At 43.1% G+C, this 20,906-nt stretch overlaps 1 protein-coding gene across 1 annotated transcript in view; it reads left to right on the forward strand.

Moving 5' to 3' along the window:
• The window catches only part of wwox (WW domain containing oxidoreductase), a 132,176-nt gene extending 117,411 nt beyond the window's left edge, over positions 1–14,765 (forward strand). Inside the window, exon 9 of the mRNA XM_083917479.1 lies at positions 14,324–14,765. Coding sequence (XP_083773605.1) covers positions 14,324–14,515 — 192 coding nt within the window. The 3' untranslated portion in view covers positions 14,516–14,765. The remainder of the gene's footprint in view (positions 1–14,323) is intronic.
• Positions 14,766–20,906: the final 6,141 nt, after the last annotated feature.

Consider the following 20,906-nt stretch of genomic DNA (forward strand, 5'->3'; position numbering starts at 1 on the left):
TATGCAAAACAAAGTGGGCATCAACATGTAAATATGAGAGATCCAAACACTTTCATGCACACACTGTTTGTATGCCCACACTATTACCCCCTGTGTGGAGAATGACAAGCTCTTTCGAGGGTATGACCCTCTCCCCATGCTGTTTGTCTTTAGGGTCACATCCTGTCCTCTAACTCCTGACCCCTGATCTTTGACCTTAGTCCGTCAGCCAGTAGACACCAGCACTGAGCTGACAGCTCCCAAAGCCCACTGACCCCAAAAGTAGAGAGAGAGAGGGAGCGGGAGATGGATCTTTGACTGTCGACCTCTCTTGCAGGGGGGCCGTGTGCACCCAGCAAGAGTGACAGTTTACCTGTTCAAAGAGGTCAAGCAGTGAGAAAGAGAAACAAAAGAAATACAGTTCGCATTTATGAAATAGGCAAAAGTTAAAAGAAATGAAAAAAGACGGGGACGTGAGGATTGAGGAGAAGAAGGAGTGGAGGAAGGAGGGGGGGGGGGGGGCAGGTGAGGAATGCGACGAGAGGACAAACATGGGTGAACCTGGCTAGTGGAGGTCACACTCTGCCTGAGGAGACAGGTGCCTCAAGATTAGTCTTCACATTAATGGCCTGTACACACACACACACACACACACACACACACACACACGGTGCAGGCCAGTCTTAGAGAACTCTTACACCACAGGGACGTGGAACTAGTGAGAACACAGCTCTGACTCTCATATCCTATTTATACATCCCTTCCTGTACATTACAATCCTATTTAGCTTGCCCTGCTTCCTACACAATCCTATTTATGGACTCACCCCCACCCCGCCACCACCACCAAGCACCCCCTTCCACTCTCCAATCCTATTTGTGTGCCCCCTCCTCCTGTATGCAGGTGCCATCTATCCAAAAGGCTGCCTACTGGGTGTGTAAGCCGTGATTCAGATGAGTGTGTGTGTGTGTGTGTGTGTGTGTGTGTGTGTGTGTGTGTGTGTGTGTGTGTGTGTGTGTGTGTGTGTGTGTGTGTGTGTGTGTGTGTGTGTGTGTGTGTGTGTGTGTGTGTGTGTGTGTGTGTGTGTGTGTGTGTGTGTGTGTGTGTGTGTGTGTGTGTGTGTGTGTGTGTGTGTGTGTGTGTGTGTGTGTGTGCGTGCGTGTGCGTGCGTGTGTGCGTGCGTGTGTGTGTGTTCACCAGTGATTTGTGTGTTAATGTAACACTGAAATTGGAGTGGTCCACCTAGGAATAAGGGAAACACTGTTCTTGGACTCCTGTGTTTGCAAACATCAGTCAGTTGTTCTGTGGCTAACTAAGAAGCTGTTTTGTTCTCTCTGAAGGCAAAAAAGCTTGAATTTAGTTTTACCTCACGCCATTACGCCCTGAGAGGAAAGAGCGTCTACAACATCCCCTGCTATCTGATGTAATAAACATCCCCGCCTCCGCATTCACAAACCGTCCATGAGTAAAGATGGGTGTCTGAGTCTTCTGTCCCATCCTATCTACACCTGTCCCTGTGACAGGCCTCTTATCCTCCATTAGTGTATTTAAACAGGACAAAGTGACTCACCATATCACCGGTCTGTCTCCACCTGACTCCCCTACCTGTCACTCACCCAGCGTTATGAAAGCATCCTCATTCTGTTTGAAGATGGGAGATGAAAGGAGGACAACAGTCATGGACCTGGTTGGCCTGACAGAGCGAATTAGAGTAGCCGATCCTGGAGAAAAAGGTAAGAGAGAGGAAGGAGAAGGGTGAGGATGTTCCTGCCTAACTGGATTAGGGGAGGGGGTGAAAGAAAGGTATATGTAGAGCAAGGGTATGTGCCTGTCTTTATCTAGGAATGGAAGGTGTAGCTAAGTGGGCGTAGAGGCTTGTGTTTGTCTGTTCATATTAGAAAGACAGGTGTTGGTTGGCTTTCCAGTTGCACTTTTGTTTGAGGTGGAGGACTCACGTCTCACAGACAGACGTAATGATGAGCCAGCAACAAAAAACTTCACATGATGAAACAGACAGGAAGACAGATAGAACACAAGATTAAACAACTCACTATGTACAACTCACTGTATACTGTATACTGTATACACAGCTGGACTGTGAAGTTATATTGATGCTCAGTGCCAGTCTTAGGGTTTCAAACAAGTGATATATGACTTCTCCCATTTGGCAGACATTTTTATCCAAAGCCAACACCGGAGTGAAATAGTGTGACTGAGCTGAATTTATTAATCATTCAATTAACTAAATGTCCCTTCTTGGTATGGTTCAGATGAATGGACTGTCAGTCTTTAATGCAATCTAATTCTCAGCACACCTCAAGAGAGATGCTGAGAACTTAACTGCTCTGCAACTCTTTCATTTCGCTCACCCTCCGTTCACCTGCATTACTCATTCCTCGGTGCGCTTTTGTCACACTCATTTTTGCTTTATTATGTCTCTGCATCTTACAGTCTAAATCCAGATATGTCCCTCCTGTAGCGACAATTTAAGTCGCCTTGCAGCCCACCGTCTTCATCTTTCCCTCTGTGTCTCTTTCTTACCTCCTCCCCTCAGATAGAGTCTTCGTCTGTGTCTTTGGGGCCGGCTGGTAAAGACAGTCAGGGCAGTCGATCGTATCAGACTATCGGGCCAGTTCAACCATAAATTACTTGCAGCTAACAAAGCGTGCTGCTGTAACTATTACACAGGCACTCAAAGTCACCCTGGCCTGCACAGCTGGGCTAAACACTCTCACACACCAAATGATAGCAGACCAAAGAGAGTGCAGGGAGAGTGTTTGGGTGAATCTGAGCTGGGTCTGTCCGACGTTCCTGCCTGTTATAGGGAAGGTTTTCGTTGCCACCGTACTCTACGGGGAATTGTTGGGTCTATGTAAATCATAAATAAGTCATTGAGTGTGGTCTTTACCTACTCTGTAAAGTGTCCTGAGATAACTTTTGTTATGATTCGACACTATAAATAAAATTGAATTGAATTGAATTGAATTGAATCTGGTCCGTCAAACACTTTTTCAATATCACAGTTTACAATATTCACAGCATACAACTTCCATCGTGGGTGGACTTGATGATAGCTCAGAAACAAACAGAAACAGTTTTGCCATTGTTCCTATTTTATACCATTGTTCCTATTTTCTTCTCTTTACTCACATACAATTGCATCAGAAATGAGGGGTTGCAGTGTCAATTTAATACCTTTTTCAACTCAGCTAATCCCACTGCACAAGTGTAAACTCAAAAGCAAGTGAAACAAATATTTAAAAGTAGTACAAGAAAGCAAAAACCTATTAAAACAATGAAAAAAACACTAATTTAAAAAAAAAAATTAATGCATACAGCTTAAGAGTCTGAACATTTGTCAATTTAAATCTGTCATTTAATAAAGAACATCCAGCAGATTAGTTTTAAGCCTCAATTTTTCTTTGAAATATGTCTACGAAGACGAAATGAGATATGAGAAATCACTTCGAGCACCACTGGTATACCTGCATAACCTCTACTGTCTTTAAGCACTGAAACATCCAGTAATCTGATATTTGAAAATCAAACAGGATTTATTTATAAGGGACTTAATTCAGCTGGTGGTATGGCAATGTCTACTGTCCGTGCATGTTTAACTATTTGTTGTGTAGAGCAGTGTCTGTTCCTACTCCCAGCTGTGTGCGTAGGGCTGTGTTATTGGCTAATTGAGAGCGTGTTCTGTGCTGCAGCTCTGCCCTGGAGGTTAGTGTAAGCACACACACACACTGTAGCAGGACAAATGAGAATACACCCCGCCATCTGCCCAGGAGAGACACTCCCTTGCACTCTCCTTGTCCCTCTACCCCTTTTCCCTTTTTTCTCCTCCTGTCTTTTTTACTCTTTTTGTCGCATTTTTATTGCTTTTTTCATTCTCCCGCCTCTCTCTTTTCACCCCCCCCCCTTCCTCCACATTTTCTATTCTACCTTTCCATTTGAACAGTTTTCTCTCTCTCTTTACCCCCTCTTCATTTCTCTTTCTCTTCCATTCTTGTTTCCTCCCTTCTCCTTTCTGCCAACTGCCTCTCTCCATCCTGAGTAAGCTGGTGGTTGTTGTGTTTGTGTTGTGGTGGTGGGGTGTGTGGGATGGGGGGTTCAGGCTGTCGTGTTAAGGTGTTACCGTAGTCTGACCACAGACTTTCAGAACGTTCCGTGGGCGCGATCCATAGGGGCTGACACCGAAGGTGACCCCCGGTCGGTAACCTTGGAGACCAACTTTATTAAAATGAATTTGAGTAGAGGGGCCGTCCTGACAGCAGCATAATTACATCGCAGAGCATCAGCACTAATTTATGCAGCCTGCATTCAACCGGTCAGGAGTGCCGAGATGGGGTCAGCGTGGACACACACGGAAACACACCCATACATGCGCTCACACACATACTCACAGGAGCATATTGGGACACACACTCTCACACTATCTCACAAACACACACACACATGGATCAGCATACCAATAAAAATAGGTAAAGGTTTGTTCTTATGCTGCACAATGCCTAGGCACATCCTTCTGAAGTGTTTCTACTGCTTTGAGGCTCAATGTGTGTTTGAATGTCCTGTGTATGTGTGTGTGCGCCAGAGAGATGGTGTTTGTGTGTGAGTATATTTAGCAGTGTTATAGAGACGAGACAGGACAGATCTTATTAATGTCATAGCCTGATAAATGCAGCACAGTGACTCAAACACAGATAAAACATTACATATTTGCTAATGTATAGTTTTATCAAACGCACACAGAGAAAAAATATATAAGCATGTGCATTCACTGTAGTGGTGTCCTTTTTGCTTACTGACACTAAATTTCCTCATTGAAGCCATCACTCAGGAAATTCTCTCATGCAGGGTGGCAACTACATTAAAGGACTTTAAAGGTAAAGTGACCTCCCTTGATTGTTCTTTGGTAGGGATAACAACTGTCTATGACTTATAATAAGGAAAGGTCAACGCTCCGCACGCCCTTCATTTTTTGCCCCAAGAGTAACTTTACACCTGCTTTTCTACCTTTTTACCTTAGACGAGGTTTTCTATCAATCTCGCTATCTCCTCTCTGCCATTTCATCTTATTCTCAGGTTTTCTTACTTGCACATGAACACACAGATACAAACTTCGACATGCATTCACTTTGACCACTTCAAATATTAATATCAAGTTGGCAACATGGAAACATGATCGGACCCAAACTTCTACATTAGATTTGAACAAAAATAGATAATCTGTAATATAAATTCAAACATTTTAGTGCAATCTTGTTGATTGTGATAGCTTTCCATTTAGCATGCAACTAACACTTGATTGTGATTGCCATCAATTTTATTCATTTATTGATTAGTGAGGCCCTCTGTTCTCATTAGGCTCCATTGACAAAGACCCATAGATAGAAAAATAACAATTCTGATAATGTGTCACTGTGCAAAGAAACACAAACAGATCTGATCTCCCCGATCTTCCCTCGACTTCTGTTCTCATGAAGTTTCCAGCACCCAGTCATAAACCTGGTGACGACAAGTCTGCCCCATAGAGGCTAAAGCAGGAGACAGACAAAATGAGAAGCTCTTGAGTATCAGAGGGAAGAGAAGAAGAAGGGGTCAGAGAAAGAGAAGCAGGAGAAAGTGCTATAGAGGAGAGTAAAGAGGGGGTGAACAGGGGGGACATGGATATAAGTCACAGCTCCAGTCGCTCCATTGTGGCCGTTGTGACCAAGGGCACACTAATCTATCCCATTAGCAGATCTCTTCGACTCTCTCATAATGTTACCGCTAGCTGCTCTCCTGTGACATGTTCCTGGTCTGTGTGTGTGTGTGTGAGAGAGAGAGAGAGGGCCAGAGAGAGAGCTCATGCTTTTGCGTGCAAGTGTGTGAAAGAGGCGGTGTGAGTGAGACAGAATGCTTCGCCTACGCGTGTGCGTAAGTGTGTGCGTAATGACAGTTCAGCTAGTTGCTCTCCTGTGAAAATGACACGTTCCTGCCAAATTAATATCATTACTATCAGAGTTTAATGGGCCAGTGCAGCCTTCTTATTTAAAACAGAACATCCCTCTCTCGACCTCCACCACGAGGGAAGGAGTGGGGGCGGGGTAGGAGAATGGGTTATGAGCAGGATAGACAATGTGAACAGACTTTTTTTTAATTTCATACTACAGCCAAAGAGGAAGATTAACTTAACTTATGCTTAAAATGAAAAGCAAACAAACAGAATATTGAGGATAAAAAATATATGTCATTCAGCCGTGGAGGAAAGATCTCAGACAAACATTTTAGTTTGTAACTGAAGCCTGCTTTGTGTGCATTCAGTGGAACTACACTACTTCATTTACAATAATTTTTCCAACCATGTAAGTCATTTGCCTAAAAATACATTTCCCTTTCTGCTTTGTGTGATAGCTTTAAAATGTATCTCTGCTCTGTTGAACAATGCGGCTCCCTTCCCAGTTGTAATGTTAACTTTTGGGATTGTATTCGCAGTGATTGTTACAGCCGGGTGCATGTCTGCTGGCGGAGTGACGGCTGCTATCATGACCGGTATTTAACATAACAAAAAGCCAGATCATGTTTGCATTGTGTTCCTTCTGCCGTTTGCTTTGGTGGAGAAATAACACTTTGAATTTCGGAGCTAGCTTAGAGATTTTTTGGTTTTTGGGTACATTTTCTTTCATAGCTTGTGTTTTACAGTATGTCTTTCTGGTCATTGGTTTTTCTTTTCTTTTACAGTAATTTACAGTGGGTGTGTGTACTGTATGAGCAGTCTGTTAGGGTGTCATTCTTCACTTGGAGTCAGCACTGTGATAATGAGTTCATTTGGAAATACACTCTGCGGGCTGCCTGTGCATGTGGGCGCATGCATGGTTGTGTTTGCACGTGTTCATATTTGCACACTCTATACATGTGGACATAACTATTGCACAGTATATTGTACATGTGCGTGTGTGTGTGTGTGTGTGTGTGTGTGTGTATGTATGAGTGTGTGTCTGTGTGTGTGTGTGTGTGTGTCTATGTATGAGTGTGTGTGTGTGTGTGTGTATATTTCGGTATATGCACACCTGAAAATGTGTGCGTGTGGGAGATTGTGAGTGTGTGAATATGTCAGGTTGCCGCAGGAGACCAATTAGCTGGTGCATCAGTGAGGAGGTGAGCATACACACACCTGTGTGTGGCCCTATTACACCAGCTCATCACACACTCACATACCGACACACAGACAGCATTGCTCTGCTCATAATAGAAACATACTGACACTTACAGTACATTGACCATATGGAATAATGACTTCACCGTGTCAAACTGTCAGACTTGAGTCACCAGCATGCGTTATTTCAACCAGGTGTTACTAACGTGACCAACTTTTGTGAATTATGGCTCATCTTACTGCTTCTGAATGGTTGTCGTTACCAATATGTACTTTACATTTGAGCATTTCTTCACTCACAACTGCATGCCTTGTGTTCATACACAGCAGAGGAGATCCAAGAGTGATTCGGTCCAAACTTTGAGGTATCTCACACAATCAGGTGATAGTGAAAAAGCAGATCACAGCCAATAAAGCAGCCAGGCCTCTTCATGTATAATTCAGATCTTTTATGGCGGGCTATGCACCCATATGGGCGTGCTAAAGGAAGACTAAGGCCATTTCCAGCCAGAGAAAAGCCCTTTTAAAAGCTAATCCCTGTGCCAGAGTCCTGCTCCTTTTACTGCTCCTCTTTAATGAATAGGTGTCCAATAAGGCCTTTTATTGTCTTAGCATATGTTGCTTTTATTAGGGGAAAATAATTAGGTTGTGCGGATCACTTCGGAAGTCCTCTCGCAAGATAAAAATGAGATAGTTTCACAGTCGCTGCGCAAGTCCTTCTGACTCCTCGTCGTTTTCCCCTTGGATGCCTTGTGTCCTAGCTCCCTCAGCTCCTCCTCTCCTTCGTTTCCTTCTCTTCTCTCCTTGTCCCTCCGCTCATTTTTATGCCCCCCCTCTACCTCTTGTCCTTTGCATTCCCTCCACCTCGTTCCTCACTTCCTTTTCTATTGTTCCCTCGGACATGCAGGCATTAAATGTATGCAGCGATGTCGCATTGGACTGCAAATTTACACACACGCACACAAAACAGATGAACAATCACAGTCTGACAGGAGGCTGTTGATGACTGACACTCCGTTGATCTTATCTGGCACAAAAGGGGTGAAGGGAGGGCCGCAGAGAGAAAGATAGAGAGATAGTGCAAGTGGGGGTTTCTGCTGCGCTTTGTGTTGTGTTCCTGTCACTCTTACATAGTTTATTCCTCTGCTCCTTTCTCTCTCTGCCTTCTCATCTTCTACTAAATCACTCTGCTCACTTATATAGAAAGAAAGAATGTCAACAGGGCTCATCTGTGATCGTGGACTCCAGGGAAAGGGATCCATTTACCTCCAAGAGGTCCTTCTATGACCGTTTACCCATGAGACCTCAGCTACAGTATGCCCAGTCCTGTAAGTTATGAGGCCGAAGGGGGATGGGGCTGCAGGGGAAAAGGGATCTGCAGATGGCTGATGGAAAAGAACAGGGCTGAGGAAGGAGCAGGGGGCAAGGCTGACAGACTGAGAGAGATTAAGCAGGCATGATGAAGGAATGGAAAGAGAAGGAGGGAGGGAGGAGGCTGGTCCTTCCATCCTGTCCTTAATGCCCCTCAGGGGAGCACACTGCCCGTAGGTGTAGTATTAGCCATCCGCCTGTGGACTAATGGAGGGTATGAAATAGAGTTTAGTGCATACAGATGACCAGGGGTAGGCTAATCACTGGGGAGACCCATGATGAGGAAAGCTGGTCATTCTCTGGGGATCCAAACAAGCTCGCAGTCAGATTATAAACATGGCCTCCACTCGAATAAAGCCGATGGCATGTTGGATGTGTTAAAACAAATCATGTGTAGAGTCCTGGTGGATTATTTCATCATGCTACTGTAGAACTGAAAAAATGCACAGCAGCTCACTTGCTTACATCTACTGTGACCTTTGGCCTACCTCAGTCAGGTTGACAGAGGTCATCACGGAGTCACAGGGGTGAGTGTCAGAGTACTATCTGAAGTGTGCGCTGAGGTGTTTGAGGTGCTAATCTCCTATCCTCTAGGTTGAGTGGTCAAGCTGAATGGAGGGACAGCTTGTTTATCCGAGGGGACCGCGTTACCCAGGATTCCCTTTACAGCTGGCCCGGGCACGCTCAGCTGAGCTGTCGGCTCGCAGAGGTTACCACTGCTGAGGGCAGAGATAGCTCTGCACACATACACACACACACACACACACACACACACACACACACACACACACACACACACACACACACACACACACACACACACACACACACACACACACACACACACACACACACACACACACACACACACACACACACACACACACACACACGAGACATAAATGGAATGCAATAACAGTGTTTGATTTCAATGGTTATTTATTAAATGTAAAATATCTTTAGCACAGATTAAAAATCAGACACCTCCATCTATTTGAAACATCACAGGCTGGGAAAAAAAAAACATTCCTGAAACAGAATCACAAACCCTTTGGAATCCCACTTTCAGGATAGCCAGTCCACAAGGCCGGGCAGAGGGCTGAGGCAAAAACTGCACTGCTCCTGATCCCTTTACTGGGGCTACAAGCCAGGAAATACTTTCCAAATGCATGCTGTAGCCTTATTACATGGAACTGTAGAAAATATGTTGTATTCATCAAGTACCTTCAGAATTCAGGTGTTTTACCACTTACAGATGAGAAAAAAATCTGATGTTTACTGTACAAGTATTTGCAGAACATCAGCAGCACTCTTTTACCTTATAGAACTACACAACGGGTACTTCAAATCACAGGATGCTGCTTGTCTGTGATTGACAAGTTACCAAACTTCAAGCAGGCTACCAAAAAGTATTTTTTTTTTAAAAAATCTAATGTTTGGTTCCGACCAAAACTATTTTCTTGACTTGCTGCATATCCAGAGGGCCTTCACATCAAGAATGGACATATGCTGTACTGATCTGCGGTTCATGCCAGCAACTCAACTTCTCAAATTGAGTCCCAAGCATAAATACATTTGCCAACATATAGCAATGCTGCTGAATTGGAGTGCCATCACAGAGGTCAGCTGGTGAACGCTCCCCCTCTCTTTTCTGCTCTGCCTCAACCCTCGCTGCTGTACAAATGCCAACTGACAACAACTGACACAGATGGTGAGCAGAAACACAGAAGGACAGGCAAAGGAAGAGAACCACCCACAGGAGTAAGAAAACAGGAAGACTCGACACACACTGTCCAAGAGGGGATATTGCCTGACAATATTATCAACGTATTTATTTTAAACTTTTTTTTTTTTTAATCTTTTCTTTTTTCTACTTTTTTAAATGATTCTTTTTTGTTTTTTCAGCACATGCCATATGAGAATTTGGGGATTATAAAAGTACCTGAAAGAATTGCTAGGTTTTCAGCATGCATAGCTGTTTGTATTTACAGGTTTGTATATACAAGGATGGGCCAAAAACAGACTGCTCTACAGTACTGGGTTTATTTACATCCAGGTCAGAGGGAGAGGTCAATGTCATAACTACAGATGTGGGGGTGAAGGGTCACATGCATAGGGTCAGAGAAAGCTCATACGGCTGAGTACAACTTGAATGATGAAGACACAGAACAGAACACGGCAAAGTAACATTACTGTTAATTCAACATCACATCTCCCCCACATATCCTTTCTGCTTTTGAATATGTTCAATAAGGAGTTTTCAGCAACTGATTATTGCGTAGCACTATACAAGGAAATTTCTATTGCAAGTCCATGAGGTCCATGGGTATTGAGTCGATACTGAGATTGGAAGACTTGGATCTGATCCCAGAGCAGTTCCAGAGCCGTAGTAGTGGATCCCAGGCTAAGTGCAGGCTCATTGCTGCTTATCTGCAGTCAGCTTATTGCAGTTTTGTGTTTGTTTTGAGTATTTTCTCAGCATTTGGTTGTGTTCTTTTTACCCACAAAAGCAGTTATACACACAAGAACTGTCCTGCTCCTTTGGTTTGTCATATTGCTGTGGTGCAGTGATCTTTATTTTCTATAATAGCATAGAGGATCGTTTAAATATTTAGGGTTGTTTTGGTGCACTTCATCTGTCTCATCTTCCCCCTCCCCAAATCAGTGTGGTAATAACAGAGCTGTTTTTTCTTTTGGGGAATGTTCAAGCAATGTTTTACGTAATTCAAACCAGTCCTGGTCAAGTCTGAAGTCTTCATTGGAGTCTTTCAGGTCTCTGAATGTTCTTTTAAAATAATGTTTTACAACGCTGAGACCAAGTCTCCTCACTGCAGTCCAGTAGATCATTGAAAGAAAAATAAGAAATAACTTTAAATATATGTAGTAGGTGGATCCACGAGAGTGGCTTTCTGAATAGGCCAATTGCACAGCAATAGGCAGGGCGGCACAACAATCATACATTTTAGTCACAATGATTAATTAATGCACTTTATTAACTACAGCTACAAAACCTTTGCAATGACCTGACCGTGGCCAATTGTGGCATATGATTATGTTATCCAGTCAGAAGTCTCATGTCAAGTCAAAGTCCACAGCTCTGCGTAGTAGAGAAGAGCTCTAAAACACCACAGATGTTGCTCTGAAAACTACTGTACACAAGGTAATGATTCACATTTAGTTGCAGGAGATAGAAAGACACACAGCAAACTCCATCGGTTTGTAGACAGCTAAATTTACAGGCATAATCTACAGTTTCACATGGGTTAGAAATGGCTGTTACACCACAGATGTGTATGGTGCACAATGGTTCAGTGATATAATTTTCATGTAGATTGTCCCAAATGTTTATTTGCGTATGTGTTCGTGCTCGTGTGCATGCGCATGCTTGTGTTCAGGCATGCACATATGAACACTATATGTGTTTATGTCTAATTGTGTAAGTGTATCGAGGTTGCTGCATAACCCCTCTTGTTCTCTTTCTCGCTACCTCGTACACCCCTTGCCTCCTATCTGCAAACACACACACACAATGATAGATGGCCGTGGTGGGTGGTTGAGCATGTTAATGCCTAATCTCATCAGCCTTATCTTCTACAGAGGTCACAGGGTCAAGTGGTGAGGGGGATGAGCTAAACACCAGTAAGACAGCACATTGCTGGACACACAGTCAATGTACTGCTCCATGTACTGTTAACTGGACTGTTGCAGCACATAGAGAAACAGTGTTGACTCTTGGAAAAATGGAAGCACCTTTGTGATTAAAAAAAAATCTTGAAGACATTATCATGAAGTCAGCCATATAAATCTGGATTATAAAAGTGATTTTTTTTGTTATCAATATTTCAACTTGCAGCAGGACCAGTGTTTGCTAACTGGACACAAAAAAACTGCTTTGAAAGTCAGCCAAGTTCAAGGGGGCGTCAGCGAGTCAGAGCAAGCAGCACTGAAATCTTCAGTGGGGTTTAAAAGGCATTTAGCTTTCAGATGAGCTAAATCAGATGCCCTAAGCGAGGGAGATGAGTTAAACTGAGTGCGTGTGAACCTGCAACTCGGAGACACTGCTTGGCATTTGTCTGTCTTTGATATGGCGACATGTGATGTGGATGAAGTTATCGCCCCACTGGCAGGTGAGACAGACAGCGGCACACAGAGAGATGCAGCCTTTTCATCTGCTGTTTACCAGCTCTCTCATCACACTGCACTTCAAACACACTCAATCTGCTGCTGCGACGTTACTCACCAGGGCTCCTCCTGGCGGAAGTTTTCCTGGAGCTTTGAGGGGGTTGTGTGTGGGTTTGTGTGTGTTGATGAGAAAAATATTTTATAGAATCTAGTTTGTGTGTGAATTTTGTTCATTGCATTTGCATCTATGTGCATATCTTTGTACTTTTGTATGAAAGTATAAATGCTTTCCACTTCATGTGTGTTTCACAACTGCTTTAGGAAGCTGTTCAAACAGTTGGCATGTAACGTGGCTCCATTATGCATGTGTGTATGTTTGTATGTCTTGCCCATGTTTGACGATTGTGTATATGGGGTTGTCTTACTGTGTGCCAGTGCTCTGTGCTAAACATTAGTCCTCAGCCTTCACATCAGTGTTCCCTCTCACTCTCTCTGCCCCCCATCCCACTCTCGCTGCCTCTTATTGGGAGATAAAGAGGCGAGCCATTTAATGTGGCCGTATAGAAGTCGTCTCCAGCGCCGGAGTTTGCAGGGAAGCTGTCACAGCAGCTTTTAGCCCGAGCTGCAACATGAAAGATCCCTCTTTGAGCAGTTGGGTTATGTGTGTAATTCTCTCTGACGTGTTTATTCTGCTGCAGTTTCAACTTTCATTTTGAAATGTCACAGAAATCTCCCTCCTCCAAGAATATCCCTCCTAATTACTGACTGATGGGGCAGGCTGTATTAGAGAACTTAGCAGGTTGTGTCCAAATACTGTTTTACTTTTACAGTGTGTCTCTGCTTGAGACGACATGAAACAGAGTCAATTTCTGGGTTGAGACTTGAGTGATCTTCAGATTTAAACATTTTTTGCCTAAAAAAAACCAGGGGACTTACTGAAAAAGAGACCAGAGGGAAAGCCTTGTGGTGCATGTGTGTTTGTGTGTGTATTGTCTGTGAAAATATAGCTTGTCTATTAACCGACCAACTTCTGATTTAAACATGTAGCTACAGAATTTTACTTGCATCTTTTCCAGTACTTATTCTCAACTTTAACAGCCTGGCTGAACCCATATACACATCATGTGAAAATATACATTTTCATAACCATGGCATTAAACCTGTTCTTTTACACTGTACATAAAAGCTGTGGTTTCCCTGGTGATTCCCATCCAGACAGAAGCTGGTTGTAGTTTTCATGTACTCAAACTCTCTACTGTGAGTCTATACATCTGTAGCATTCTCATGGTCCCATATAGCCAAAGGTCCTGTACACACCGGGTAGTGAAATAAATAAATAAATATATGTATATAAATATATTTACAGTAAGGGCTGCTCCCATGTTAATATGACCCAGTCATCATGGGCTGCAGGGAGAGGGGAGAAACAGCGTGTGTAGTCTTTTTTTTTTTTCTTCCTGTTGACATTCAGTCCTGTTGTCTCTTTTTCTGTGTGTGTAGATGTGTGTCCCACAGAGGACATAACGATGTGGTCGGTGTCCGCTGTTCGTCCTCTCTCTTTTTCTCTGGACAGGACGTGTCCTGATGTCTGCGTCAGTAAATGGGTTCTCCGTAGTTTGTCTCCTCCTGCAGGCTGGCGGCTTCTTGTTGTTTCAGTCATAAGTCGCCCGCTGAATACGTCTCTCTTTCTGTGTGTTTCTCTGCCCACAGCAACAAGGGGCGGCCACCACGGTGTACTGTGCCGTAGCTCCGGAGCTGGAGGGGATAGGCGGCATGTACTTCAACAACTGCTTCCGTTGCCTGCCGTCTATCCAGGCCCAAGACCAGAGCAGCGCCGCCAGCCTGTGGGAGCTGAGCGAGCGCCTCGTTGCAGAGAGGTCAGCAGGTATACAGGCCCTCTGATGGACAGAGGAGGAGGAGGAGGTGGACTAGCCAAACAAGAATCAAAGAGGAAGGATGGTGGGTCATGGTGAAGTCCCGTTAGGTATGATCTGAATAAAAGGTAACTGTACTCTGACTACACAATACAAGAGAGCTGCCAAACCACAGAAGTCCATCTGGATATGTCACGTCACACCGGGGGCTAAAACACATTACATATACAGTACAGGAGGGGGGTTTCATATACACTCTACACTATAAATTAAAGATTGCGTTCTGTTCAGCTCTGCTGTGGTAGTTTACAATGGGAGGTGGAGGGAAGGGAGAAGTTTTGGGACAAATTCAGGGATCTCTTAAAGTTTATTCTTCTTCTGTTTTTTTCCGTAGCTTCTTATAACTCTAGTCTCAACTCAAGTCTTCTCCGATTCATGACTGTCTATTTAAAAGTAGTTAAAAGAGCAAAGTTCAAAGAGGCAAATGGCCTGTCTTGCTTACAATACAGGGTTAACTTATAACCATACACTCTATGGCATATGCATCTGTTTCCAGAAATAGTGCACTACATGGAAACTATTGCGTCTTCCCAATTTAATTCAGTATTCTATGTAGATGTTGATGTTTCTTATTGAGATACAGAGAGCTTTAGTTAATCGTTGTGCTAAATCTTTCTGGACATAGAAGAAATAAGGAGTAATGGGCATGTGACACATGGATATATAAACACACTAGAGGTATGATTCGTATGACTATATACATTATTCTGCAATAATTTTGTTTCTTATCAATGTCCGTATTCGTTTTCTGTACAATATTTACAATATCCTGATTACTGGGCATGTGCTAAAGGGGTGTGGACATCATTTTTTTTGTTTGCTATTTGAGTCAACCTACATATTAATAATCTATACTGTGGTAAACCTGTGGTAAATTTGGAGGTATTTGGGGGATGATCCATGTCCATTTGAATAGCAAATACAGATGGTGGAGAATCTTATTTCCAGAGTCCAGGATCTTTAATTTGTGTGTTTCTTCCCTTGTTGTTGGAGTAGAAGAACGTGAGTCTTCTGTTGTTATTTTTTCATCATTGTTTTAATATCGAACTACTGGCTTTGGGTTCGCTGTGGATTGGTTGCCCTGAAGCCGCTGTTGGGAAGCTTTGGAGACATTGTGCTTTATGGCAGTCTGGGGTGCCGTAGGTTGCTCTTGAAACATCAGCATTCCAGTGTCATGATATCTGTAAGAAAAACAAATGAGAAAAATAGAAACATTTAATAAAACTTGTTTTATATTATAGTACTGTGTGTTTTATAGTAACATGGGTGTGAAATGCTTTTAGATACAAAGTGGAAGTCCATTCATTTGGAGGCCATTAGGGGGAGATATTTGTGTAGGGAGCTGACAAGTGAGCAGAAGTCTGTCCATGAGAAGAAAATGTAATCAATGTGTAAGAACATGGTGTGTTTGATGATACATTTAATAAAGAAAATAGCATTATTCTCTCTGCTTTCGTATACTTTGTCACACCACAATTCAGGGCTAAATTTGCCATCTTGTTTTCTCTATACTGTCTCTTTCTGTGTCCCTCTTACACAGAACACACACTGACACATTCAGTCAGAAACATGCTGACACAGAAACTGATACCAGTGTTCTCCCCCTGCTATAATCTGTACTACACCCAGAGTACAGGTGTCTTATCACTGTCCTTTCACAGCACAGGGCACACCTGGAAAACACACACACACACACACACACACACACACACACACACACAACCACACACACACACACACACAACCACACACACACACACACACACACACACACACACACACACACACACACACACACACACACACACACACAGGCACACACACACACACACACACAACCACACACACACACACACACATACTGTCTGCAAGAGTCTGTGTCTCATGTGTACCCAGTGAGAAATGATGAGAAACTAAGCAGATTTGAATAAAACTGCCCACATGCTGTGCAGTGACCCCTGAATAAACTTTTAGACATAAATTACATACTGAGTGATTTTGCTACAGCCATCCTAAATGGGAGTATACAGCAGTTTTAGCTCACTTCTGCTACAATGTTAAAGAGATGATAACCATCTTCTAACTTTTATACAGTCTATGATGATGATAACAAAGGATTCCCCCGGTTGCTGTCCCTGGTGCTGATCATTCATGTCCCTTTACTTCTATCCCTGGTGAACTATCCATGGAAACATTTGGGAGAATTTGCCTTTTGTTAATCAGTCATAGAGCACATTTTCAACATGTGTGTTCAGTCTGCAAAGCCTTGACACAAGCCTCTGTTAGAGACATCCATAGTGTCTGCCGGGTTCAGCTTTAAACAGACATATTTTCCAGTTAGTGAGTGTTTAGTGTGTCAGCTGTTTAGTTTCCCTCTGCTTGTTGTTGAACCCCGGCGACTTATTTAGTAAGCCTGTCCTGCTGTGTTTATCTAACTATAAAGCATATCTTGAGAACCGTTTATCCATTATACTTCACACTTGGCGACTGTATTACTGGGGACCCAATGAGGTGCGTTTTGTCTAATTTGGTGCAATTTGTCCAGATGGTGACATTATAACAACAATCTTTGCGTTTTAGGCTGTAAGTTTTGAAATGTAAGTTTTAGAAACAACATTTCTTCTTGGATTCTGTAGGCCTCGCTCAAATTTTGAGCCATCGTCAACAAATGTGGTACAGAACATCCCTGGACCAAGACTGAAAAAGATTCCCTTTTCATGTTCGATACAGTTTTGCTTTGCAACAGTCGAGTCTGTCACCTGAATCGTGTCACACTTCACTGCTGTTGAAATGTTTAATACAAAGAATTTCTGTCCAGAATAACTACGGATGATGGTTATTTTATTGCTGAGTCTCACAGCCTGCTTCTGTGATGATCCTAAAGAGAGTAATTCCACACCTGAGACTTCAGTAATGTTTGCCCCCTCTCCCCAACCTACCAGCTAAAGAAAAATGTCTTAGTTTGGAAATAAAATAACCACAAGAATAATGATAAATGTTTGTGAATATACATCAGGAAACTGAGACTAATGATGAAGGCATCATGCTCAGCTAAGCTTGCTTTCATAGAGTTATCAGTGACACCTCTGTGAAAGTAGAGCTATAGAAAACTGACATAACGTTTGAGGAAGTCTTCGATCGGAGGGGCAGACTCAAGACACAAAGGAGGATCTTCAGGAGAACAAACAAACAACCAGACGTCTGAGCGGCTGTGCACTGCAGTGGCCGATCCATGGGTGTATGCCAGAGTAAAGAGGGAGGGTCCTGCCTGGCTTTCATACAAAGTCCTATCGATCAGGTGCTATCGGAATCATCTGATAGCTAATCAATAAGCTACACTTCCTCTCAGCGAGCAGGGAGGAGAGAGAAGCCTGCCTCTCACGAGAGTAGGACCTTGATCCTTTGACCCACAGTCAAGGCCCTACACACACACGCACGCGCACACACACACACACACACACACAAAGACACTTAACACACACACACACACACACACAGGCTTTAGTGGTAGTGGTTTTGTCATCCTAAAAGTGAATTCAAAGTACATTTTCAAAAATCTGCAAAACAAGACATAAAGAGAATTATTTTTTGAAAAGTGGACCTTTCTTTTTTTATTAAAAAACACTAATTAAGTAGTAAGAGAGTCGGGGGGAATGATCAACTAATTCTTCTTTCTGCAATTATTAAAAAATATATAATCTTAGGCTGCGTCCACAAAAGCAGTGCGCAAGCAAAAATACATGTTGCCAGGAAATAATATTTTCATTGACTCTGCAGTAATACTTGAAAATTGATCAACAGTTTTAATCACAATATCATCCTCAAAAGAGAGAGGGGGAAAGGGAGAGCACAGGGGAGGGAGGAGAACAGAGACTTTATTGCCTGCTGTAGTTAGATGGTAAATTTCCTCCTGGCAGATATTTATTGAGTTAGTTGAGTCTAGAGAGAGCTTTAACATTGATTGTGATCATTAAATATATCCGCTTGAAATGGCAACATGGCATTCCCTCAGTCAATTGAGCCAATAGGCGCAGAACAAAGGCATAATCAAATCAATCCTCTCATAATTATTCTTTGAGAGGTGAAATTAATCACAAGAAGAAATAAAAACAATAATGGAAAATGAAATGGTTAGTCGTAAACAATTACGGCCCAAATTGAAATAAACTCAGTGAAGGGAAAAAAAAATCAACTGTAAATCCAACTAATTAAAATAACATTCTAATGTATATAGGTTATTTGGTTTACACAGGCTTTCAGTTATTATATTGTCTTGTACTGTTATTATAAGAGAGGGATAAAGAGACAGAGAAATGAAGACAGACAGAAGGAAAAGGTGTGCATGTGTGTGTGTTTGTGTGCATGAAGCTTAAGAGGTAAACAGTGCGGTGGGGCGGCCCTGTCTCGCTGCGCCAGATGCATTTCTCTCTGAGATGTAACGAACCAGTGGCACTAAAATAGAAAACAACACACCGCTCAGAAACACACTCCAAATAAGATGTGGATGTTTTATATGACAGGAAGTATCGCATTTTAAGTAGTTTTTCTCTTTGCAAATGATGAAAGTTGTGTGAAATGAAAATGCTGGAGTTGTTGGCAGAAGCAACAAAGTAGATGTTTCTCTCTCTCTTGTACTCTTTTATAAAGATTCTTAGAAGCAGCATTGATAACATTTGGATCCAGATAACCATGATTCGGTGAGCATGTTCACTATCAAATGCACTTTTTTCCCCCTGTAGATCTGCTCGTGCAATCTATAACTTTCCCTGTTTTTATTGAAGTCTCAACACGGCACCTTTGAGGAAATCCCCCCCCCCCCCCCCCCCGAATCCCCAGCGTGTCCTCACCGCTAGACAGCATGACCTTGTAAACCCTGAGTTATTTTACTCACCCATTGTGTGAGGATAGAAAGAAAAGAGAGAAAGAGAGAGAGAGAGAGAAAGAGGAGGGACTGGGGGGTTGAGAAAAAAAGAGCTCCTGCCTGTCACACCTTTCAAACACAAAGAAAAATGAGCACTTGGGCGCAAGTACAATTATTAGCCCCTGTCTACAGATTCATCACTATAGAGAGAGGGGGTGGGGGGCAAGCGGTGGAGTCCAGGAAGGTAGAAAAAGGGCTGTATAGGTATGGACGGAGTGGGATGGCAGATTGAAAGACAATGAGGAGAAAAAACGGAGGAGATAGAAAAAAATGGGCTGTGAGGGAAAACAGAGCAAGCCCGGTGGCCTGTAAGGTGAAAGATGCAAACTATACTGCTTAGTTAGGAGAAAAGAGCAGTAGGGAGGTTTTAGGAGAATAAAAGAGTGAGGAAAAGAGAAAGCAAGGCAGAGGTAAAGGGAGGGAAAATGAAATAAGAGGATTTGTCAGGCCAGTGGTTGGTGGCAGTAATAAAGCCTGCTAATCTGAGGGAGACCGCTTGGTTGCTCTCACACTGACTCTCTTGACGCCCCACTTTACCGCTGGGCCAAGCCAAGGTCACACACACACACACACACACACACACACACACACACACACACACACACACACACACACACACACACACACACACACACACACACACACACACACACACACACACACACACACACACACACACACACACACACACACACACACACACACACACACACAGTTCATGCATGTTTTCTGTGTGTCCTATCCCTCTTTTGTGAATCAAATGTTTGTGTGTGCGTTCTTTCTACCTCTCTCCTTTCCACGCACGTCTTTCTTTTGCACCTTTTCTTTCGTCTTCTTGTTTGGTGTCACCTCCACCACCATCTCACACACATACACCCCTCAGCCATGTTGATTTTGAAACCTCATTTTTCTCAGTTTCTTAACTGGCTCCGCCGTGTGAATCAATACCTATCAAAACCATTACATAAATACATCTGTCACAAGCAGATAGTAGAGTGGAGATGTAATGTGTCTAGTTAAGGCAACCGTAGGGTGAAAGGAGATATGATGCGCCCCTGTGTGCGTGTGTGTGTGTGTGTGTGTTCTCAGAGGACACAGAGTGTCATTTTGTGTGACCAGGTGTGTCGGACAGAGAGAAAGGTTGTTATTGAGCTGCAGTAAATGACGCATAACCTGGTGCACCGCTAACTTAGCCTGGGACCCCTGTTCTCTCTGTCTCTTTTTTGTCAGTTAGTGTGTGTGTGTGTGTGTGTGTGTGTGTGTGTGTGTATGTCTGCATGATTTCTTGAATGTCTGAAGTGAGTGCACAGTGAGTGGTAAAATATTTTGGATGCACAACAGAGGCACCTGGGTCTATAAAGCTGTATTTTTTCATATACTTCATATTTGTATTTTGGGTGTATGCTAGAGCATGTTCACATGCTTTAATGTAAAAAAA

The sequence above is a fragment of the Echiichthys vipera genome (assembly GCF_963691815.1).
Source record: "Echiichthys vipera genome assembly, chromosome: 7".
NCBI classification, from domain to species: domain Eukaryota; kingdom Metazoa; phylum Chordata; class Actinopteri; order Perciformes; family Trachinidae; genus Echiichthys; species Echiichthys vipera.